The 26243-nt window shown below is 38.9% G+C and overlaps 1 protein-coding gene across 1 annotated transcript; it reads right to left on the bottom strand.

Annotated features, from left to right (window-relative positions):
* Positions 1–785: 785 nt before the first annotated feature.
* n4bp1 (nedd4 binding protein 1) lies at positions 786–21968 on the bottom strand. The gene is made up of 12 exons (XM_034685342.1): positions 21018–21968; positions 15511–15738; positions 15018–15191; positions 13849–14360; positions 13383–13635; positions 12592–12906; positions 11976–12211; positions 5460–5590; positions 5132–5228; positions 3937–4044; positions 2982–3083; positions 786–2803 (listed from the first exon to the last, which is right to left on the bottom strand). Exons 1-12 carry the CDS (start codon positions 21327–21329, stop codon positions 2431–2433), a joined length of 2841 nt encoding a protein of 946 aa, XP_034541233.1. The 5' UTR covers positions 21330–21968; the 3' UTR covers positions 786–2430.
* Positions 21969–26243: the final 4275 nt, after the last annotated feature.

Below are 26243 nucleotides of genomic sequence, written 5' to 3'. Positions count from 1 at the left end.
TTTGTCCTTGCCACTGTAACTAGCTAAATACTACGAGGTTCAATGCTCATGGTGGATTAAGATGAGATAATACTGGATCTTATCCTGTCTTGGTGTTGAGTCTTTGTTAATAATATAACATAGAGTACGGTCTAAAAATGTAACATATCATTCTCTATATTGGATATTTATCATAACAGATAATATAATTTGGAATCATGCAGTCAAAATGACCTCATATGGCCTTTCTAGTATAAGTGGAATTCTGGCGCTTCTAGTGTTAAAAATGTCAGACAACATACTGCCAGGTTAAGGATCATCATTTTTTGGTGTGCAAGAAAGATAAGTGCAACATTCAAAAAAAAAAAGTGAAATCAACCTTAAGTATTTGAACAGCAAGCTTTTAAGGAATCTTAAGAATCCTGTATATGTGATAAATGCAGAGCTGTTAGCTGTGAGTATGTTGTAGAATAAATTCAAGGGAAACAATAAACTCCTTACTTTTTCCTGGGTGTGGGTGATGCATTTCCCTCCTTCATACTAATTTGACCCTGACATGTTACACAGAAACAATGATCTGTAAGTGTGAAGACTTGTAAAAAGACAACCTTTTTTTTAAAATTGAGACTGCTGCATTTATTTTGCTTTCACATACATAAACCATATGTGCACCGTAGCCAAAAATGCCTGTATTTACAAAAATTAAATCGTTATACACAAAATAATTATAATACAAAAAAATCCTTCAGTAACCCTGACAACAATAACGAGCAAATACAAACAAAACGGTACTTTTTGACACCTTGTAAATTTTGTGCAGATGTTTGTTTATTACAAGGAAATCAAGTGTTTGTATCTTACAAAACTCAGATGCACATCAAATATGCAAGCTTCGGCCCACATTCTCTGGGTGTATGAGGGTAAAAAAAACACAGGAAGCTTTTCTGAAGATTCATTCATGAAACCTTGTTTTATCCACGAAGCCATTTCTCACCTTCAGTGCATTTAAATTATCTATTTTACAATAATTACAAATGGAACTTTAGGAAAACTGCATTTTTTTTTCTTTCTGTTGAGTAAACATGGCGTGTTATTATAAATGACTGTATTTGAACTCTGTAAGCAAAAGATCATTTAAAGTATTGTAGTGTTTGTGTGTAAAAAAAGACAGATGAACTGCAGATTGTCTTAAGACTGAGACTGATAACTAACAACTCATCTCAGAACAAAACGCTGATGTGGAACCATGACTGTATCCCCCTGTTCTGTGTTTTTTAAGCAGAACTGCTGGACTGATGCTGGGAGCGGATAAATAAGATATTCTCTCCTCACGCACGGACCAGAAAAACAAACACAGTTTCAGCAGTTGAAGAGTTCTTCCACAGATATTTAGAGATGTTTCAGATCAGGCTGCCGTACGCAGATGTATGCTAAAGCAATTCAAATGCTAAGTAATGCCTGAGAATGAATAATGGTGTGTTTAAAAAAAAAAAAAAAGTACAGGTATCATTTTGAGGGGGCGAGGAGCAGTGATGCTGTAACAAAAGTAAATGGAAAGCTAAGTGAGATTAATTCAGTTAGCATATATACAATTAAAGAGATTTAACTGAAACGATGAGAAAATTTTCATCACTGCCCGTCTCTACAACCTCAAAATACTGGCCTTACACGTCTCCTTTAATTTAGTCTGCACATCTGCACTTTAAATCATGAGTTTTCAAATATAAGTTCAAATTAAAGATTCACCAAAAGTGGTTTTATGATGCTAAAGGAGTGAAAGAGTTGAATCTGTAGTACTTTGACCCTCAGCTCCGCATGTTGCTGCTGTGTGACTCCAAACTGCTGAAACTGCCCTGACAGGAGTTCAGTGACCTGCTACAACCTGACTGTCACTTCTCTCTGTTCCTGAAGATAACAAGTGTATACTAGCTACTATGTTGGAAAATAAGAAGCATGCAGAGATTTCATTGTCCAAAAACGTGTCCAGAAAAAGCTCAGAGTTTGTATATTCAGTGAGATGTTGTTAATCTGGAGGAGAAATCCGTCCTGTAAGCAGTTCGCTGTCGTTGGTCCGATACTTTTTCTTCCATTGCTGGTCCCGTGCTCGAGGGACCTCTGCACTGTAAAGGTTTATGACCATGTGATTACTATAAACATTGCTGTTTGACAAATATGAAGTGTTGTTTATATTCTGCTTTGGTGACACCAGTGTTGTTAACTTTGATCAGTTGAAAAACACAATGGGGGGGGAGCAAAAAAAAAAACTCTTTCAAAAATACTTTTTGCCCATAGCAGCTAGTTTGACGACCAGTCTTCATGTAAAATTACATCAAAGGACATTTCCCCGTCCTCCAGGCTGGACAAAATGGTAAAATAAATTACTCTTATGCTGGCACATGTACATATATTCCTGCATGTGTGTTTTTATATACTGTGTGAGTCTGCTGTCATTTATCCCAGCAGCAGTCCTGACAGGGCGTTCAGGTCTCTCATGTACGGGTTGTCACTGAGGATCCGGTCGATCCGTTGCTTCTGATCGGGGAAGATGTCGTACAGCTTTCTCTTCAGCTCCGATGTCTCTCCTGGTGAGCGCTGTGGAGGAGGGGAAGGCGAGGGGGAAGGGGAGCGACGTGGCGGATGCCATTCTGGTGGACCAGAGTGGGGCCAGTGTGTGGTGGGGTGGGGCGTAAGTGAGGGAGGGGGTCTGGGTGTGGAGGCTGGGATCCGAGGAGCAGAGTGGACTGCCTGTACGTAAACTGGCTGATGCTGGGAGGATGGACGCAGGTCTGGAGGTCTCAGAGGGGGAGGAGTGATGGGAGCTCTCCTGACAGGAAGGAAGAGAGAATGGGGGAGACAGGGAGTACAGAGGTTAATCATCAGCTACAACACCAGCCCAACAATAGTTCAGCGTTTATTTACTCATCTTATTTATATCTAGTATTTTAATGCTGTAACATCATTAAAATATATACATAAGAAGTACAACTGCAGGTGTAACATACCTGTTGTCTTTACGCAGGAAGATGTCTAGATGAGGTCCGTTCTTCCCCAGAGGGTCGTCTGGGATCATGAAGTGATCCTCCACAAATGTAAACTGAAGCAACCTGTAAGGGAATTAACATGAATAGTTACTTACAGACACAGTGAAGGGAGTTGCCCACTTGATAACCTCATGTACTGGCACTCACTGCTCATCTATCCTCGTCTCTCTCGAGTTGTTGGGTACATTAGAAACCATGTGGTAGGCTACGTGACTTATCAGTAGAGAACACTGGTATAAGGGCGTGGAGTTTCTTTCTCATGCCTAATATTTTGAGAGCAAGGATGGCATATGACATTTGTTGAGTGTATAAGAGGCAAAACCTTCAAATTTAACACAATTTCTGCAGATTTGAAGCTAAGATATGTATAATTAGAAGGACTACAAATTCTAAGAATGCAAATCGCTGTTCTTTTCAGTGTTTGCTCAAGTGAAACAAACCTCATAGAAAACTACCTTCGACATCCTCACTTCCTTCACTAATACCACTTCCAGTGGAAGACAAAATTTGGATTTACTCATCACATACACTCTTTGAGTTCAGAGAAGGAATGTGTTTGAAAAGCAACACCAATCTTTTTCTTGTAACAAATGTTGTAGAACATTACAGTTACTATCTCATTTGGCTGAGATCATTAAAAACACGATGTATTCATATTGTTTAGTTAATACTTAGTTTTATTCTGAATCAAACAAATTGTTCTACTTTGCTTAATCTTTTCTCTGAAATATTCCTTTACTCTCTAAGTTCAGTTTGTCCTTCCTCTTCTGGGCTACAGGACTAATGGTACATGTAAATTTAGGGGCAGTACATACACACTGTCCTCAACATGTGTCATCCAGCAGTGGACTTTCCACTGGCATGTTGGGTAATGGAGAAGTATGACTAAAATGGGTATACATATCACAAAAATCACCTCTCTTGAATGATCCTGCGCCAGGTGTCCGATGTGTCAACAAAGTCCCTCAGGTTGTCATTGGTTACAATGATCCCGTCTGTTTTCTCTGCAAGGTGGAGCAGAAACCTGATAAAGAGAGAGAGATGGAGTGGATTAGATACTCAAGAGTTTTCCTGGGTTCAAAGGTCAGAGGCTCATTTCCAGCTGGGAATCCACCTGAAGAATGTCCTGTATACTGAGTCAGATTTGAAGTATGTTAGTTTTAGTTCCACTATTTAAACTGTGAGGACCTACATCAACAGTGATCAATATTATTTAGCAATCTGGCCTCAACATTTTTCCAGAATCAAAAATAGAACCTTTATTGCAGAATGTTTATCATTATATAACACCTTTTACCAGATATGAATATAAATATTATATTTCAATACATCTATGTTTCTACAAAAACAAACATTACAAACGTCCCTCTTAAATGTTCCTCATGTGCCCGCAACACACAAGCGTCGGCCAGAGAGCTTTCTGTTCTTATGCACCAAAGCTGTGGAACTCTCTGCCCCTTGACATTAAAATGGCGAGCTATCTGGGAGTTTTTAAAGGTAAACTTAAGACTTACCTTTTTCATTTGGCTTTTTACTTGGAGAAATTTCCTTTTAGCCCTGGACAGCATTAACTTTTATGACCATTGTTTTAACATCATTTCTATCTATCTTATTTTTTATTCGATCTTCTTATTTCTAAATTATTTTATTTTATTACATTTTTATTTTTCTGGCATTTATTGGATTTGATTAATTGAATTGATTTATTTATTTTAATTGATTTAATTTTATTTTTATTTTTTAAGTATTTTATATCACACTACTCTATCTTGTTTTAGTCTTGTATCATTTTATCTGTTGCTGTTGTTTTCTGTCTCTGTTTCTTTGTGAAGCTCTTTGGGCTGCATGCTTGGATGTATGACTTACCTGGTTAAATAAAGATTAAATAAATAAATAAAATCAAAAAGGTATGAAAGGTGGTTCTTAAATTAAAATGAGTTGAGTTGAGTAACAGCAATACTGTGCCTAATATTTTGCCATATCTCATAGCAACACAGACTAATCATTGCATCAAACCGAGAGTTTCAGGCTGAAAAAGTGAGTTATCTTATGAGTAAACAGATGAAGAACTTGTGGCTTCTGTCAGTGTAGATATACGAGTATCATCATACCTGTCGTCATGTGAGGATATCCTCTGGCCACAGACTTCTCTGGACGGAGTAAAGGAGAGCAGTCTCAGGTCCTCTAGCTGGTTTAAAAAATGTTGCTCTGTAATAAAACAACATTAATTTGCATTAATATTACATAACAAAGCAGATCCTGGGAGCTAATACATATAGACCAACTTCCATGAGGATTTTCTAGTTGTTATTACCAAGAGGGCTGAAATCAAATATTGTATGAGTCAAGTTTGTTTATGACTCTCTGCCTGAGGTCATAGTCAGTTATACCAGTTACAGTAAACACATGACAAATATAACCATAGGCTTTGACCTATACCTGTTGTGAACCGGTCTCTCTTCTGACGCCACTGTGGAACAAATACCGTGATCTCCCTGTGACCCCGCCTCCAAAATGTCTCTACAGCCAGTGCAATCCCTCGACAGGAGAAGAACCGATGCAGACCGTGACTGCAGAAAGAAGAAGAAGAAGAGGAACACAGTGAGGAGGAGGAATGTGGGGATGAGTTTGACAAAGTTTTTAATGACAAAACATATGAGGTCCAAAACTAACTACAAAAAATGATGGTATGGCACTTTAAAAGGAAAAAAATATATTTTTGTATACACACTTTGTTTGGTTTTTCGTTTTATTGTGCAAGAAAGGTGCTATACAAAAAGGGGGTGACCAAGTGATAGACAGAATAACAAATAAAAAAAGGCATGAATATGCATATCATAAGACAGACAAACAATTAATAATATTAATATTAATATTAATATAAATAATAATAATAATAATAATAATAATAATAATAATAATAATAATAGAAAGACAAAAGTTTTTTTTAAATTAACATTTATACATTATAGAGCAGGAATAACTTATAAACAATAAGCAATGGAAGAGGGAAATATAAAAAAATAATATATATATATATATATATATATATAATATAATATGATGATGAAACAAATAAGGCTGAATGACAGTTTACCTAATTATTCATTTCCGGGGGTTAATAACTAATAAAAAGGAAGAAAAATATATACATGTTTATATGTATATAGATATATATACATACCTATATACATAATACTGTTTTTGTAGAACACATGGTTTTTATTGATGTGACATGGCATAGGAAGATGAATATGTGGATTTCAGTTCGTCAGTGAGAAGTAAGATCACATGTTGGAACAGACAATGTTGACGGCAACAATAAACAACAGGAAGTTCGGCCCTTGAAACCGGCATGTGGACAATAAAAAAGGTAATGGCTGCATTCTTTGATAAATGCACCAACTGGTTCAACTGGAACAGCGTCATTGCCTAAACTGATTCTACACCTAATCATTCGCTAAAATTAAATGCGGTTCAGTATCATAACAAACAACAGGCTTCACATCACAAGCTGACTCAGTGTCTGCGGTGATGTCTGGGGTCTGCGAGCACACGTCAGATGGCTGTGAGACAAAAATTGGTAGCCAGGCCAGAAACCCACAAAACAAAACAATACAAACAACAAACACATAGAGGTGAGAAACTTCCTAAGAGCAGCCGTCCTCGCTGAGCAGGAAGCCGGCTGCTACTGCTGCACACCACACTCACAAAACACCAGAAACATCATGATATTTGATTTGTTATTAAATGCTTTTATATGATATTTACAATATGCTGCTTAATTAGCATTTGTGATAATAACCTCACAAGCACGCTGCAAAAGTCTGCATTTATCACACAATTAAAAACGATTATCACTAAACATTTTTTACTGAATGCCCAGCTGTGTTAAATACTCAACTCTGATTGGTCAAACCCTCTAGACCCATTGGCTATTTATTCGGAAAAGCAAAAGTGCTGCTGTGGCTAACCTTAATACACACATTTGAGTGAAACAGACATCAATCAAATTGAAGAAAACAGACACAAAACAACCAGAGACTTCTTCACAGCATGGACTCTGACGGTGTTCCAGGGCTGGTTGAATGAGCAGAAAATGTCAACAGAAAAGTTATGGTGGAGAGGACTTTCTATGGGTTAATGTTCAGACTTAAATGTAAATAAAATGTTGAGTTTAATGTGGTTTACAACAGTTTAGCAGGATCATGTTTAGAATGAAGTGTGAATCAAAAAGTTAATTTTAATGTTATATGACCTGTGAATTGTCTGGTTGGAACAATGTTGTGAGGGAAGTGCTACCAACCGTTGAAACTGAATTATTAGTTGTACAAATGAATGACATTTAAATCAATATAATCATCGCTGGATCAATACTTAATGTCGACTTGTTTATATATTTAGATGGTAGCTGGGTAATAAGTTGCACTGTGTCAGGGTCTTGTCTCCCCCTGTCATGATTCTATTCAGCAGACCATCCTCCTTACTATACATTATCCCTTACTTCTCTAATTCAAGCAGGCGTCACTTTCTTGATCTTCATTGATGAACATTTTACCTATCAGCTGACGGCCTAGCTTTAATAATAATTCTTTTGCACCATTTTGATGCTGTCAGGTGAAGCTCAAGCTAGCTAGCTATTAGCTAATTTCAGATTAACTGGATTTATTTGAATTCAGGAGGGATGTGTTGCGAATGCAGGCAAACGTGAAGAACAGCAGCAAACAAAATGTTGCCTACGTCAGCTCTATGGTATTTGACTAGTTATCATTCTTCATGTTATTATCGCAATGCTGGCTAGTGTAACTGCACGTTACATACTTTTCGCACAGTGGGCAGGCTTACTTTACATCATTTGAAAAATTTTGGACTGGGTTGAAATGTGGCTGAAGACCGAACGGGCAAATTAAAAAGCACACCGGTCAGAGGGGTGAATCATGCTGCAGGGATTCTACTTACAAAGTTTTCTAACACAGTCTAACTGTAAACTTTATGAATGGGGCTCCTGTTCATTCATATTTCTACTTCCTTGTCATGTGAAAGTCTGTCAGTTATGTCTCAACCTGTGACTTCCCTACGCACTGGGTCACCCATCTAATCATCAATCTGGTTTTGTACGAGCTGTGGTAAATGAGAGATGCACAACAAGCAGTCCGTGCGGCTGCTTTAAAACCCCGCTGCTGTCACCAAATATTATAAAGTGACGCTGATCCGGCCAAACAAAAAGTTGAATGGCGCAAGAAGTGAGGTAAAGAGTTAAAGCTAGACTGTTTCATGCGGATGCAGCTATAGCTGGATGTGGGCTTTAATTGTGAAATAAGCGATCTCTTATTTTCTCAATTAAGCAATAACTTATCTGACCTTGAAAAAGGTTTCCAAAAGTACATCCTCAAATGTACTGTTTGTCAAAAACCCAAACAAAAGAGTGAAAGTAACAGAAAATGTTCCAAGGCTGAGATGAGCTAATGTTTAATTTATTAATTTTACTTAAACTAAACGATCCTGAAAACAGTTTGTGATTGATTAACTAATAAAGTAATTCATTAACTTTTTGCAAATCCAATACGGACTATTTAGGAAACCAAATAAAAGATGACATGCTCAAAGTGTTAATCCATCTTAAAAACATTCATAGCTTCTTTTTGATAGAAGTGATCAGATATTCTGTACTTTCTCCTCCACTTTCAGATGTTCTGTTCACTTAGAAAGCTGCATTTCCAGAAACTAGCCAACAAAATCTCAAACTTCTGGACTTCACCTCCTGAAGTGAAGCTGTCAGTCCTCCTTGGTGAAGCACCAACAGCTCCTCTAGCAGCTCAGTATGTCTCCTCCTGCCACAGCCCGAGGGACACTTATCAACTGTGTAACACTGTTTTATTTACCTGTATTATACTGTATGTAGATAAACTGTGTACTATTTAACGGTGTTGTAATATTTAACTGTGTATATAGTTGTACTGTGTTATAGTGACTAATTATATTTAGATAAATTGTATTGAATTATTAAAAATGGAATGTTAGTGTAATCGATGAAAATGTGTGTTTTTATAATTATTGTATTTTTTTATATTTTTTTTACTCTGTTTTAGTAATAACTAAACTGGTCATGCCAATAAAGCAATCTGAACTTGAACTAGTTGAATTTCCCTCAGACTCCCAGGTATCTGATCTGAGTTGACCTTTTACTGCTGATAGTATGAGAGTGTTAATAAAAACATTACTCTATTCTGCACTTATTGTCACAGTACTCGCACAGAATATGTATCTGATTCAAACTTCTTCTCTGTGATAGTCCAGAGCACCCGACAGACAAAAACACCTAAACTTCACAACAAGGTCACTGTCAGCTTGTGGTTAGAGCTGTAATGCACACTTAAGGGAAGTTCCCTGAACAGTTGAAAGAGAAAGTAATGAATGACACCACAGCGGAACAGGATGTGCTACCATTCAAAATCACCATGGTAACCTGGACGTAACCTGAGAGGGGAAAACAAACCTGTGCCCATTAGAATAACTTTACATAAGCATATAACCTTTATAACGTCAAAAGTTATAATGACAACAATAACAATGAAATAATAATAATAATAATAATAATAATAATAATAATAATAATAATAATAAAGGAAAAATGAATGATACTAATAATGATTATGATAATAGTAATAATAGCAATAGCAATAAAAATGATCATTATTATAACTTTAATGTTTCAGTTTTCAATATAAATAAACAATAGAATAATTTAATAAATCAGCTGGTATTAGAGATGCATAATAACCTGTCATTACTGATATATTGTTGTCTGTGTTACACTAAAATTTTCTTCCTTCCTTGACGATAGATTTCGAGTCACCTCGTACTTTTCTGTTCGGACACACTTCTGGTAAACAGTGAGGGCGTATGAGGAGAGGGAGTGACAGAACGTGAAAGGAAGTAGCTGCAAAAGTGAGGAGTCATGACAAGGTCAACAAGGACAAGGACAGTGACGACAAATCAGCTGATTACAAAAAAAAAAAAAAGACTCCTCTCCACACTAACTGATGGCAGAAATGTCTTTCTTGCACAATTTCTGAATAAAAATGAAACTACAATCATAGAGTTTTTACTAGAAAAGGCCTTCCTTCTCATAAACACCCCCACAGTGCACCCCCACTCATTACTATCATGTTGTTACACATGCTTTCTCAACCTGCCGAGCACTAACGCTCACTCACACACAAAGGTGATGAGTGGAAACATTACCTGAGAGCGTGGGAGAGGTTTTGATACTCCTACACAGAAAGGCCTGTAGCTTTAACACTTTAGCAAACACAGTGAGCAGGGGTTTGATTTAGTTTGAGTGTATGACTGAGAGTGTGTGACCTTATCTTATGATAACGGAGGTGTTTATTGGAAAGATGAGAGCTTCAGATGAAAAACGAATATATGATGCATGTACAATGTGCAGTAAAATCATAATCATAACAGGATCTAAAGGTCTGTGTCAACACTCTCAATATGTTCAGTTACCTCATCATCTGTCGTCATAATGATCACAGGAGCTGATGGCGGATCTTCATCCAGAGCTAGGCTATAGCTACCAGTTGAACCCTTGTTGACACCTGTCTTTTGACATGTAACTAGCAAAGATGCTTAACTTTCATTCTGGTGCAAGGGGTCATGTGTGTACTACCTATGCTGAGACCAAAGCAGAGTATTCAGTAGACTATATTCTTGACCTTCCCTCCTGTTGTCTTTGTTCACAGGGAGCTAAATACCACAAGACAGGTTGAGATCTAGCACAGTGTTTTTAAAATATCATACAGTGTGATTGGATGAAACTATGCAAAAAATTCACACCAATAAATAAATCATTCTGTAGTGTAAGAACTGCAAAGTGAGTTAAATTATCAGAGGTGAAACCTTCTCGAGCTGCTCTTAAATTACGTGTCCTTCAGACGCGTTGCAAAAAAAAGAAAAGAAAATCCCCCTGTCAAAACCCCCAATGCTGTCTGTCAGTCTAACACATTCAAAAACTGCGATACAGACTCGACCACACCATTTCCAGATCTGACTGAAGTCAAGGATGACAGCCGGGTTACACCTGAGGTACATGGTTTGGTGCACATTACCATGCAGGTTCTTGTGTGTTGGATCATGCTGAACATTTTTTTGAACATTTGAATCCACAGCTAAGGCATTTCAAAATTTCTCCTGCCACAGGACTGGGTCACTTGGTGTGATCTCTCAGTGCCATAGAATGTATAAAAAATGGACGTAGTATCCATGACATCACCTATCTGTTTCTGAAGCGCTGTTTTGAAGCCAATTGTCGGCGGTGGGAGACATATTGGAAATGCTGAACTGTCGAGCTAGTGTGAAGTAAAGAGGCGGGCTTTGAGCCTCCTTGCCAACAGCTACAGTGTTCCCGCCTGTCAACAAGTCAGCTGTGCCTTTCATAATGGAAAGCTCGTAATCTTGATATCATCGAAATTGCCATGTTACGAAAAATTCACCCCCCCCCCCGTACAGTGTGCGCCGATTGAGAAATGAGCTATCCAGACTACAATCGTTTTTGTACCAGGTTGTAAACATGTTTATTTCTGCTGTAAAGATCGTCTTTTTTGAATTGGTGTGTATGTGGATTCCAGTACTTCCAGAACCAGCCTCATGCAGACACTTAAGAAACTGCAGTTTTTAACACTTTCGCATTGGCTTCAATTCTTGCAGCTGAAGGTTGCCGCTTGCTCATGACACATAGTTGAAGCTTTTTCTTAACATTTGAAAATAATTATTTGTGTTGAATATCCTGTCTGCAACAAAGACGGCTTTATAAAAATAAATGTCCTTCTCATGGATCTCTGTCCTCATTAAAACAGAGTGTAAAAAAAGCTTACATTTTCGTGTGTGTGTGTGTGTGTGTGTGTGTGTGTCTGTTTTTCTGTGTGTGTCTGTGTGTGTTTGCAGACTCACGCCATAGCCACGTTGCTGCCGTCTATGATGATGTGTCTGAGTGCTGGATGTCCCGGCTCATTGGGCAGCTTCAGAGAGTAGGGAGTCCTCAGTGACTGATGGAAACGAGCCAAACCAGTCACTGGGGGTGCGGGGGGGTCATTTGCAGGAGGAGTCCTCGCTCCAACCCCGTGAAACCCCATGTGGCTGATGGTTTGATATGGGGAGGCAGAGGGCCTGCTGATAGGCTGAGCTGCCTGAAGAGGACGATGAAATAGAAGAACAATCAGAACAGAAATCAAAGTTCCCAACATGAGTTTAGGTTAACATCTTGTTACTGTCTAATACTGTTTCACTTTACATTTGTAGTGAGACTTTTTAGCTTATGAAACATTTTCTTTTTATATGCAAAAAATATGTGTAAAGTAATACCATGCCCCCTTTTAAATATCCTGACTAACACCCTGAACAGTTCAGATTAACATCCAGTAAAGAAGGAGATTAGCATTGCTCCAATCCAGACAAACAGTAGGTTAAGATTCATTAAAGCATTGTGTTTTGATAATAACATGACACCGAAATCATTGTGCATAGTTAGGTTCATAATAAGTGGAATGGATTTGGAGGTAACACTTACACTGGGGGTTGAAGCCAAAGAGGTGGTGGTAGCAGTTAGCCACTGAGGTGTGCTGCGCAGTGCTGTCACACTCTCAACCTTCACAGATCCTCCCAACGTCTGAGTCCCACCCCTCGCTAGGAAGTCTCTCTGTGAGACGCTGCCCCCTCCCCTTGCCAAGTACTCAGTTCTGGATCCTGACTGGATGTCAAGATGTGGCACCGTCATCACCCGGGAAGCCCGACTGTCTGTTGTTTTGGCGCTTGTGGTGATGATGTCATCGTCGATGGTAATAACCTCATAGTTTCCCATGCATCCTTGAGCACTTGAGCTCCTCTGAATAATAAATAACAACATATACATTTTATCATGCTGTATGACATCCTCCACCTGGGAGTACATATCAGTCATGAATGTGAAAGCAGTGACGAATCATTTTCACAGTTTTTAATTGGTCCATATTGTTAAACCATAGGTGAGATGATTTACTGATGTGATAAAGCAAGCTGGATGAGCTGATGAGAAGTGAGGTGACAGTTCTTACAATGAAAAAAAAAGTGTGACACACAGATACAGACTCTGCATGGTCTGCGGTCAGTTCTCTGAGGGTGCACGTAAAGGGGTATCAGACAGACTTTTATTATTGATTAATCATGGAAACGATAATCTGGTGACAGCATGAACAAAGTCTTGTTCAACCCTAATCCAAATGACGTGCTGTAATGACTGTTAGAGAGGAAGGATTACATTTTTGAATAAAAAACTAACTGTGTAGAACTGAGAGGAAACAATCTTTGTGTGAAGGGCTGTACCTTATGTGTTCTAGTCTCCTTGCATTGGGCGACAGTAGAAGAGGACGAGGACGAAGAGGTGGACGAAGAGGTGGACGAGGGAGTGTCTGAAGAACGCACAGAGTTCAGTCGTCTCTCTTTCTCCCCTCCTTTTGACATCTCTTCACAGCGCTTTGTTTCTTCAACTATTTTTTCCAGAACGAGGAAGGTATCCTCAGTCTGTCCCGTCTCCTTGACAACACGCTCCACCACTTCCTGCTGGTAACCCATGGTTCTGAACACATGAGTTTGATTTGTCAGCATGAGGTGTTACAAAGTTTAATATTAGTGCTCACATTTTTCAAAGCTGTGCTCAGACAATGCTGTGAACTGAAACTGCCTGCGGTATGAACGGACAACATAATTCAGGTGCCTCGTCATTTGTAACAGCCTTCATGAAACACTGATTAATTTCTCTGCAAACATTTCTAACTGTTGTGGCTTTTACCTGAAGAAATTGACCAAGCAGCGGAGGTTAGTTTCAGGACTGACTGCCTCTCCGTCATCTGAGACTCCTTCACTGGAGTCCAGCACGATCGGGCCGACTGTGTTTCCTTTTGCTGAAGAGGAGACCGATGAAGAAGCAGAGGGGGTTTTGGATCTACAGCTGCTGCTGCTCCCCCGTCCATCTCTATCCCTTTGCCGCTCCCTCTCTCTCGCCCTCTCAGGCGACTCGTCCCTCCGCTCCAGAGAGTACTGTCTCTTTGTGTCCCGAGTCTCGCTCTCAGAAGAGCGCCGCTTGTGTGAGGGTCGAGTGCCGTTTAGTAAGATGGCTTCAGAGCCTGATCCTACTGCTCCACCTGCTTTTCCTCCTCCACCCAAGGATGCCGCTTCGGCTCCTCTGTCCTCGAAGCTGGTGTCCAGGATGCGGATGGAGAGCTCCGTCACAGGGGTGCTGCTCTTTGAGCGATCCTGATCAACCTCTGCCATACTGGGATGAAGTGTCTTGTTCATTTGAGCCTTGAAAGGAAACAGAAATCAAATCAGTAAAGAAAGAGCTGTATGCGTTCCCGGAACTCAAGGGTGACATGGCCAAGAGGTCGACAGCACACGTCAAAATAAATAACACGGCATAGAGCAGATTTACAGACAATGAGTAAAAAATAATTCAGAATTTAAAAAGGTGAAACTAGTTCAAAAATAAAGTGCAGATGGAGATCACAGACAACACATTTTTTAAAAACACAGACACTGTTCAGTGGTCTCACGCTGTCTTTCTTTTCATATAGAGCCACAGGCTTCAAGTGAAATAAGGTCTGTCAATTTCAAGTCCTTCTGGAGCGTATTGCAAGCAGCGGGGGCAACAAAACTGAACGCTCTTTTACCAAACTCTGTCCCAACACGAGGAACACACAGTTGTAAAATGTCACAGAAGTGCAAGGCGTAGTGGCTTTTTGTTCTTTGGAGATACACACATAAATAAGTTGGAACCAAGCCAGGAAGAGATTTATAAACCAGACTCAGGCAGTGTATATGCTTGCATACAATCAAGGAGGGCCAGGCAGATTTGACATATAGTTCACAATGATACTAGAGGTAATCTCAATCCCATCACAATTCTGCTAGTCCAAGTCTTTTGCAAGACACAGCGATTAAGCTCTAATAAGGGACACTTACCATGGAGGATGTGTTGGTGGTAGTGGGGCTATGAGCCAGTCCCAGTAACTCTTCTTTCAGTGCACTGGGCAGCAGGAGAAGCTCCATAGTGTACTTATCATCTCTTTCCTCCACAAAGGACTTGAATGATCGTTTCACTGCCGGCTCTCTGTCGCTCGGTAGACTCCGCTTCTCCTGGATATGAGAACACAAACACATGCACTAAGATGTGCTGTACTACACAGTGTTATACCTTAAAGATAGTTCCTTATCTTATAAACAAGGTACAACTTGTGTTTATTGATAGTGACCCACCATACAATAAATTGATCTCTTGTTTTAAATGTTTTGTTTAAGGATTTCAAATGTTCAGGAAGATTTAACCTTCCTTTGACAGCCAAAATGTCAGTAAAAATACTTTTATACTGGAAAATCAAAGATGTACAGCTCTCCATGTATCACACCAAACTATAAATTAAAAGTCTGCATGACTATAGATTAGTAATGCCCCCACCTGGAATAGTGCTACAAATTGCTGAACTCTGCTCTGGGCCATAACTACAGGTTCGGCCCGGCCCAGCAACCGCAGGCGGCCTGGCTCAGCCACCAAAACCTCAGCACTTGTGTCCCGTATGAGCCTGTCGAGGAAGAGGCCTCGGGCACCAGCAAAAATGCAATGCATGTCCACCGGGTACCGCTCATCTTTCTGCAGTTCTGGGTCACAGAGTCCTCGGACATATTCCTGTACAGGAAATAGAAGAAGTTCTATAACAGCATGTCACGAAGAATCAGCATCTTTAATGATAAAATGATGGTCATTTCTTAATAAGACAAAAAAATACTTGTTTTCCATTTTGAGAAACAACTTTTAAAATGTTGAATGTAAATTAGAAAGATGTACAAGTAGGATCTGACACTTAAAAGCTCATCCAAAGCACACATGAGCAAATAAAGATGGTCAAGTAAATTGTACAGGAGCCAAACATTGCCATCAACAGTCCTGAAACTAGGGCTAGGCGATAATTCAATAACGATAATTATTGCGATATAAGTTTTCTCAATATAAATATAACAAATGTTCAACCTGTAATCACACCCCGGCGCTAATGTGCCTGAAACGCTAGTTGCCACCCAACATTAGATACAAGAAGAACAACCAATCATGTTGCAGGGTTGGAGGTAGGTGGGCTTAAAGACACTTATTTTGGAGTATACTTAAACATACGTTCATGATGTGGGTAAAGGAAGAGCACGGAAGAGACACAAATTCTGATGTGCATTTGGAACACGTTTAATGTCCACCGCGACGGTAGGACAACTGAACACTGAATAACCGTGATGCATTCACTGCAATGTGGGAAATACTATTACTCTGCCTGAAACCCTTAATAATGACAAAGAGTAGCGCGCTACCCAAAACAATACTCTACTAAACTAATACACAGAATACAAATTGATATATCTTTGTTGTAAGTTTAAATCAAATACATATACAAATCACCTCTACATGAGAAAAATAAGAATCTACAAATTAAAAGTTCACAAAAATCTCATTTTACACAAAAGAGCTGTTTCCTGCTAGCACCATCAAAAATGAGGGTTCAAAAATCTTATCAGAAAACTGATAATTATCTATATCGACTGCTATGAAAAATGTCGTGATAACATCATTTTCAATATTGCCCAGCTCTACCTGAAACACACAAATTTGAATGACACAAGCTCCCACAAACCTATCTCTGAATCCAACACAATTCAAAATGATTCACATTAACATCATGAAATATATTCAGTCAGCGTCTAAATTACCTGCATCCTAGTTCAGAGCTCCATTTACTGTAAAGCAATAGGTGACTGTGCTGAAACCAAACACTTGTCATTGATTCAGGGAATCTCTTGGCTTTTGGAAATGTCCCGATGAATCAGTTTCGGGTGGGTGTGGCACCTTGCTCAGAGGTTCTCTGTCACATTTCTCAAGTATTTATGTGTAAAAAAGGAGGAGGGGGGGGTGGGGGGGGGGCAATGCTGAGAATACACAATGACTCAATAATGACGCAGTGGAAGTACAATGAAGGATGTGAGACTTGAATGTGAACCAGATCACAAACATTTGGGAGTGGCTTCTAAAATTAGACAGCCAATTAAAGAAGTTTCCAAGACATCATGACGTTTCTTCTTCTTCTTCTTCTTCTTCTTCTTCTTCTTCTTCTTCTTCTTCTTCTTCTTCTTCTTCTTCTTCTTCTTCTTCTTCTTCTTCTTCTTCTTCTTCTTCTTCTTCTTCTTCTTCTTCTTCTCAGAAGCAAATACACAAGCACTGAAATCTGTAAGCCTACTTATGTCAAGAAAACTATTCAACACTATTAACTTGCTGATGCTGCAAGAAGCAGCAAAGCACTAAGGCAGATTTATAAAAGAGAACGTTACGATTAAGACAGTTTTTAATGTGCAGTATTTTTCTTTGTGGACACAAAAAAAAAAGGTTACTGTGGGATTTATAGAGGTTATTTCCCATATTAGAGGAAGCACAGACAACACTTGTTATTGTGACACAGATCAACATTTATCACTCTTTATGTTCTCCTAATCACTGGCTGACAGAGAAAAGACCATTTCTACATCACATTGTCTGTTGACAGCAAGCGGCAACCTCCGGTCTCAAAACATGAGCTTCTTGTTGAAATGTGAAGGTAAATGGTTTGAAAATGTTCTGTCCAAACCAAAACTAAGGGCAAATGAGCAGATCAAGCATGATTTAATCCCCGAATTACATGTAATGTCTCATTTATCTAGAAGCCAAAGATCTTTGGTTGCACAGTTAAGATCTGGTGTTCTTCCTCTGGCCATTGAGGGTTGATTCAAATATATTCACAGAAGACTCTGTGAGTTGTGTGATTTGAATGAAGTGGAAACTGAGTCCCATTTTCTTTTGCACTGTACAAACTATGATGATGACCTCAGAGAGATATTGTTTCAAGAAATTGCCTGTATGAAGCCTGAAATATTGTGGTGGACAGATGTGCAAAAACTAGAACGTTGGTTTAATTCTGACGTGTTTAAACCATAGACTGTATAAAAAATGGACGTAGTATCTGTGATGTCATCCATCTGTTTCTGAAGTGCTGTTTTGAAGCCAATCGTCATTGGAGCCATATTGGAAATGCTGAACTCAACCTAACTTCTGTCGCGGTAAAGAGGCAGGGTTTCAGCCTCCTAGCCAACAGCTACAGTGTTCCCGCCTGTCAATCAAGTCAGCTGTGCCTCTCATAATTGAAAGCTCATAATCTTAATATCTTCGAAATTGCTGCGTTAGAATAAAATTCACCCCCCGAACAGTGTGTGACAATCGAGAAATGAGCTATCCAGACTACACTCGTCTTTTGTACCAGGCTGTAAACATGTTTATTTCTGCTGTAAAGATCGTCTTTTTTGAATTGGTGTGTATGTGGATGAACTGCACTTTTTAACACTTCCACATTGGCTTCAGGAGGTTGCCACTTGGATAAACTAGCTAATTTTGTCTCCAACGCCTTGAAAAGAAGACAAGATAGTCTGTTTAAGTAGTGATCTTTTTTATTTTTATTTTTCATTTCGTTATAATTTTCTTCCTCAGTTTCCTTACAATGAATGATTGTACTGGGTGCTTTGACCCTGGACCGCACAAATGTATGGTGTCTTGTAAGCCCATGCGAGCTGGGCATATGATTGAATGCATGACACAATAATAAAAACTTCAAACTTTTTTGAAGCCAATGCAGTTCAAGCATCCGCTTGAGGCTGGCTGTAGAAACAGGGGAAACCACATACATACCAATTCAAAAAAGGACAATCTTTACAGCATTAATAAACTTGTTTACAGCCTGGTACAAAAGACGAGTGTAGTCTGGATAGCTCGTTTCTCGATCAGCAAACACTGTACGGGGGGTGGATTTTTTTCTATCGCGGCAATTTCGAAGATATTGAGATTACGAGGTTTCCATTATAAGAGGCACAGCTGACTTGACTGACAGACGGGAACACTGTAGCTGTTGGCTAGGAGACTCAAAGCCTGCCTCTTCATCTCACACCAACTCGACAGCAGTTAGGTTGAGTTCAGCATTTCCAATATGGCTCCCGACGACGATTAGCTTCAAAACAGCGTTTCAGAAACAAATGTTTGACGTCACAGATACTATGTTCATTATATATACAGTCTATGGTTGACATGCAGGTTTTGGAACAGCTGGTTATGGAGGCAGCAACTAACGCACAGAGGAAAGACTCATGACACAAGTTGCTGAAGTGTGAAATCATTCTCATATGGGGAATCACACCAAAATAAGTAACAGAAGTTAACAGGTCATTTGCATGTGTGAGAGAATCATCTGCAGATGCATTTTTGACTGTGCTTCCAGCTGAGTGAGTATGTGACTCAGTCACATGGGGTGCCTTATATAGAAAGAGAGATACACATACCAACACATTTTGATAAGAAGAAGAGCCATTACAGCGATTCTGGATGTTCCTCAGAAACAATAACAAACAACATTCATGTCAGTGTGACTTGATTCTAGATAAATCAAATGCATCGTACAAAAAGGAAACATCTACATGATTACATGACAGATGACTACTGTAATCACAGGCTAACGTGGATCTAAAAGTCAGATGAAAGTCTGAATTGAATCAGCAACTTTATCAGATCCAAGGACCAAAAACCGTGTTATCATAAGGCGGCAGAAAAAATGTGTTTAGACTGGGAGGGAGGGTTGCACAACCGATACCAGTGCAATAGACAGTCCTTGATATTACTTTCCCATACTCAGAGAAATGTTTGCGTAAATTGAGAAATACAGAGGAACTACTAAATGGTGTAATATCAATGCACATATCCTGAATGAGCTGGGTGCATTTTCAAAATGCTTAAATGTATCAATAAGGACAAACTAAAGATAAAGTCATACATGTTATTGGTATGTGAAACTTATGGTAAAAATCTTACTACAGTGTGAGATCTTAATAATCACATGCGTCTATATTGAAATAAGCAAAAGGCCTGGACTAGTTTTAAAACCCATTTTTACAGACTTGCTTTATGTGTCTTCATCCTTTTACCACTTTTATTTCTATTTATTTATTAGTTTTAGTTTTTATCCAACTAATTAATTGCTTTTAATTCTATTTTATATGATTATTTAATTTGATCATGTATTGCTTTACAATTTATTTTTCATTTATTATTTTAATGTTCCTTATTTATCCTTTTCACTTTTTCTATTTTCTCTGCTGTGATGATGTCCTCTTATTCTGAAAACCTCATTTATTGTAATTTATTGGTCTATTGTAACACCACTTCATTCTGTTTAATTTACGTTCATTCTTTGCGTTGATAAAATACCTACCCTCCTCTCTGTCTGTCCAAAGGTTCACTTTGTTATTGAAACATGCTTGTCAAAGCACTTTGTCTACATTTGTTTTTCAAGGTGCTATATAAATAAAGTTATAGCATTATTCATGATTATAGTGATTGTGAAACTGAAATAAAACAACTATGGATTCTTGGCTTCTGGGTGAAAGCTCTAATGCTGACATTAAACTGACAACAATGTTTGAGATGCAACAACCATAATAGTGTGGTAATATTTTCAGAATATTAGGAGAGCTGTTACTTTCATATCTATTCACTTTAAATCAGGAGTGTCACAGAAATCTCTATTCGTGGTTGTTAATATGAGATGTTCATTTTTTGGGTACAACTTCAACAAAGTTATCACTTTTGCTGCAGCCTTTAGAGACCAGGATCTCAGATTATATGTATTCAACTCTATTCTATTCTTCTTCAGTTTTGATCCTGTTTTAGTAAAATATGCTGCAGAGATGTTATAAAGTATCAGAGACTGGAGCCAATCACAAGGCACTGACACACCTGTTCACCTGCCACATTCACACACACCAAGCCGTTACGTTTCATCTTCCTCTTAATAGATCGCCAAGGCCTATTAGTTACCAACTGAAATACTGTTCAAGTGCACATCAGGAGCTCACCTTAGCCTTCGACACGTCCTCTCTGTTCCCCCTGAGCTGCAGCCAGATCTGCCGTGATGTTTTGCCACAGTGCGGCTGTCCCGTGTAGTCCAACAGTCCAATTATTGTGAACGTCACTTTAAAAACCTGCTCCACTCGAGGTTTGGCACATTTCAGCTCCTCTTCTTTGTCCTCTAGCACTGTAAACTCGTCCACAGTGGGGGTCTCTGGCTGCTGCCTCCCGGCTGACGCAGGGAGCCTGCTGGTCGGCAGCTCCGGACACGTTAGCTCGGTGACTCGTCTCATTCCGAGGAGGGGCCGCGTTGTTGACATTCCGCCTCTCGGTCTGACCGTCGTTTCTGACAACAGTGTCTCAAAATTCAAACCTTTTGGTGCTGTGAGGAGCCGCTGGCGTTTTCATTGTCTCTTTTGGTGTGTACTCAGAGCGACGAGGCGACGTTTAGAGAGTCTAACGACATGAACACAGAGGGAGAGCTAGCTTAATAACTCGGAAGCCCCGAGTGACGTATCCGGAAAGTCCCAGTGATGGCGTCATCAAAACCCGACAGTACGGCGTGCGTGCTCCTCACGGCGAGTCCAGAGATAACTATCAGCTTAGGTGCTGTGTAAACAAACCACCAAAACAAACCCAGTGTGACCTATATTCTTACGACATTAACACCGTAGTCGAAGATCCTGAGATAGATGTGACACTTTGTATTGAGACGAATCAATGCTCAGAAAGTGCGTGCTCAAGAAAGATGTGCCGATGGCTATTAGTTTGAATGTGTTGAATTAATGTGCACCAGATATACCAAACAATCCCAAGTACACAACACAGCAAAGAGATATAAAGATTTGCCCTCTCGTGGTTGTATGCCGTCTCTGCATTTTGTAGTAGTTTTATTTTGAACTAACTTTATTAAACTTAATCGCATGCGGGGGTGTTGTAATGGGGGGAAAAGTGGGACTGACTACCTAGGGCCAAGTGGGCCTGAAATAAAATGTGTTTTCTACAACGCTTTTGTTTTGTTTTGTTTTGTTTTGTTATAATTGCAATACGATAACTAAAATTGTCTGAACACGAAGTTTGTAGAGTTTTATTTTACTTCATGAGGTTATATTATACCAAACAAAGCCCCCTTGTTGTTATTCAACAAGTCACTTGGCTTCAAATAGTCTTGTTTAAAGAGGTGGACAGTCTGAAGGTCAATATTGTGCAGTTACATTAAAAGAAATTGTAAGATTTTTTTTTTTATACATGTAGCTCAGATTTGAGTCAGTTAACCAGGATAGTTTTAAGCATATGCTTTTGTTTAATGCAAAAAGCAGTATTATAGCAGCAATGTTATATTTTGTAGGGTTGGCTGTGGTGATGGGGCCCACTCAGATTAGTTAAGATTCAGATTCAGAGAACTTAAGCAATCCCAGAGAGCAATTTAGTTTTCAATGTACCAGCTTGTCAAGTAAATAACACTAATACTAACAAATGGACAAACACTTACAGTCACAACAGTCAACATGTCAGTGACAACAACAGTGCAAGGATCCTAAACAGGTTAAAGAATCATTTAAAATGGATTAAAATACATTTTAAAAAACCCAGTTGCAAGGAATAAATACTAAGAAATACCTTATACAAAAGTTAACAAGTCTGTTCGCTCTCTCGTTATCTCTCTTGGTCTCCTCTATCCCTCTTTCCAACTCCAACTCGGTCGAGGCAGATGGCTGTCTAACATGAGTCTGGTTCTGCTCGAGGTTTCTGCCTGTTAAAGGAAGTTTTTCCTCGCCTGTAATTTGCTAAACACTGCTAGGTGCAATGCTCATGTTGGATTAAGATGAGATAAGACTAAGTCTTACCCTGTCTTGGTGTTGGGTCTTTGTTAATAATTTAACATAAAGTATGCTAAGTTTGTAAAAGCATCTTAAAATAACTTTTGTTGTGATTTGGCGCTTTACAAAAAGATTGATTGATTAAATGATAAATAGACTGTGTTCATATAGTGCTTTATAGTCTTCTAACCAATCAAAGTGCTTTTACATTACATGTCACATTCACCCATTCACACCACTGTATACACTGATGGCAGAGACTGCTCTGGAAAGAGTCCATCGGTATTAACCAACCCTATTCACATACTAATGGCACAGCTACAAGGGTTAAGTGTCTTATCCTAGGAAACTTAATCATGTTGGACCTGAGATCAAACCCCCAACCCTCTGATTGAAAAACAGCTGGCTCTACGACAGAGCTAATTTTGCCTGTATAGACTCCATGAATAAATGAAAGCTAAATATGATATAAGAACATAGATAAAAAAAGGTCAGAAACATAATTTAGACAATGAAAGGACTGAAACAATGGGCATCTGAGGGACTTGGTGAATAATCTCAAGCTGTTATAAGTTACATTTTCAGTTGACATATACAATCCTACATATACTTGTTGTGTAAGCACCCAAATAAATATGTAAATGTACAATTTTCTTACTAGTATTTTCCAAAAGATATATTAAGTGTGTAAAAATAAGATGAAGTTCTTATTTGTTTGATGTTGAATGTTTGGGATATTAATGAATAATGACTGAGAGACATGAAATATTTTTAGTTATCCACAGTAATGGAGAACAGTCATTTATTTGATTACACCTTGTTTTCTTTCCAAGCCTATGAAGGCAGGAATGATTAAGATGTTTAAAAGTGAACTCAGTCTGGAGCAGAGTCCTGGCTTTTTATATGGAATTGTTTTCTAACTGTCCTGCTGCCAGGAATGATTATTTATTCTGTTCAAGTTTAAAGATGGTCGCATTCTGCAGCACTTAATCTTACATCAACATCTTCATACACTAATAATACACCTGAAAATGATTTCTATCCTTCTCTTCTTTAGTCACTCTTACTTGTTTGACATAAGTGTGGGCAACGACTTTTTTGCCCACACAATATGCAGGTTCTTTGAAGTTTGACGTTGATATTATGTTGCTCGAGTGATGGAGGTTTTATGAAATATGGAATGTTTTCTATTGTTTCCTCTGTATTCAAGAAAACTACAAACCAACCACAGGTGCATCAAAATGAAAAATCTTAGTCAGGTATTCTTTAACAAAAATCTGTTGATGAGGCTTTACAGTTTAAACACCTGCACCATGTACAGAGGCTCCTGGTCACAGTGGTCGCTTATTCCACTCCCAGCCACGACCCTTGCTGCATGTCCTCAACTACTTTCTCTTCGATCCCCACATTTCCAGTCTCTCTTCCACTGTCCTATCAACAAAGGAAGAAATGCTCCAAAAATAACTTAAAAATAAATAAATAGATAAATACAATTCTGTTGATGTGGCAAAACAATTGCCCTGCCTCATCAAGGTGCTATCTGATGTCATTAATGTTTCAGTAATGGGTATCATTCATCATCAACACAAAGTATTGTAGGTACAATTTTTTCCTAACGGTTAACTCACGAGCAGGCCTGCTGACAGAAGGGTAGAACAGTTGTCCCTGGCCCTGGATCATACAAACCCCAGAACTGAGGCCTCTGGTGACCCCTTGTGCCAGGAACAGGTACTGAACCTGTCAGGCTGCATGCTTGTGTCTCAAACCCTACAGGTGAACTAAACACCATTACATTTCATATTACTCCAAAAAGGGTACCTTAAGTAGAACAGGGTATTTTATTATGGTGTCAGAATTTGAATTAGAGAGGAATGACTTTCACATAATATGAATTAAATGACTGAATATATAAAATATTTACGAGTGAAGATTTTTATCTTATTTTTCCTGTGTGACGACCTTAGGGCTGGCCTTTCTACTGTATTTTTACCTTTACTCTTTGCTGTCTCTGTTCTCTGCACACTACTCTCACTCTCCTCCTTGTCCTGCAGACTGTCTTCACCTCAGTATAATGTGTTGCTACACTCAAACACTCAAACACATTTACATGCACACTCAACCCTGCATACACACGGACTACCTCACACATTGCAACTTTAGTCTCTTTACTTAATTTAAACGTATTCTATAACTATGCAAAGTATGTGTGGTCTCCCTCTTTTGTTGCACACTTTTGAGCCAGGCTGTGACAAAAGTTTAACCCTTTATGTAAAAAGACCTGATCAGTGGAAACAGTGGTGAGGTCTCTGTAACCCTGCAGCACTGTCAAAATATTTTCATGTTGCGTTTTCCATGGCAACGCCACATGTGAGGAGTATGTGACTGTTGCTGCTCCATCCCCTCCTTATGACAAACACACAGACTGCAGCTCTTACACTGCAGGCAGGCCTCTGCATTAGAAAGTCCAGAGCCAGATACATGTTCTTACATGTATTAAAAGGTGTTGATTTTATTAAACCCTTAGCACCTTAAAGTGCATCATGCTAGATTCAAGATTTGGAGTTCGACAGTGATAGCAAAGCCAGCACATTTATTTTATTCCAAAGATCTTTATTTTATAGAACAAGAATTGTTTAATGAATCGGTAACCTGACCATTAACACAACGCTTCCAAGTGATGATATATATATAATGATAAATGCTAAAATGCAGCATGCAACCCAGTGTACATGAGCTAATATTAGCTACTGTAATCAGTGTACGAGGTGAAGTTAGGTTAAAGATGGTGTATTAAAGGAAGATATATCTTTTGATTTCTAAGACTTAAAATGTGTGTTATTTTCAATAAATCTCACATCATTACAGATCCTTTCTCTAACGGAAAAGGTACAAGGGTAGGAGGATGAATGAAATGCTGAAGATGTCAGGGGCCATCCCACATGTTTCATTCTGTCAGGTGCACAATACGACAAAAGGCTGAAAAAGGAGGCTCAGAGCTCATCACGAGTATGTTGACACTGCACCCACACACTTACAGAGCACAGACAAGGATAAAGTATAATCCACCTGTTTTAACCCCGACCATCACCCGGAAAACCTTTGGGCCCTGAAAACGATGTCATTGTGGGCTTCAAATAGCTTGATAATCTAAATGTAAAAACTTTTAGAGAGAGAGCGATAGTCACACTTATGGAAACACGCCAAGGGGAAAGAAGGCTAACAGTACACATAGAGTGGAAGGCTCTGCATGTAGGTTGATGGTTAAAAGGGTAAGCTGCTTAGCTTTGATAACTCTATTAGGCTTTATCTGGTAATATTTCCATAACATTAACACTATAGATTCAAACAAATATGTCCGAAAGGATTCTATTCAATTCAATTTATTTAATCCAATCTTTCAAAATTGTATCATAC

Source organism: Notolabrus celidotus, chromosome 6 (assembly GCF_009762535.1).
Source record: "Notolabrus celidotus isolate fNotCel1 chromosome 6, fNotCel1.pri, whole genome shotgun sequence".
In the NCBI taxonomy this organism is placed as follows: domain Eukaryota; kingdom Metazoa; phylum Chordata; class Actinopteri; order Labriformes; family Labridae; genus Notolabrus; species Notolabrus celidotus.
Note: the sequence above shows the minus strand (reverse complement) of the source record. Positions and strands in the feature narration are given on the sequence as shown.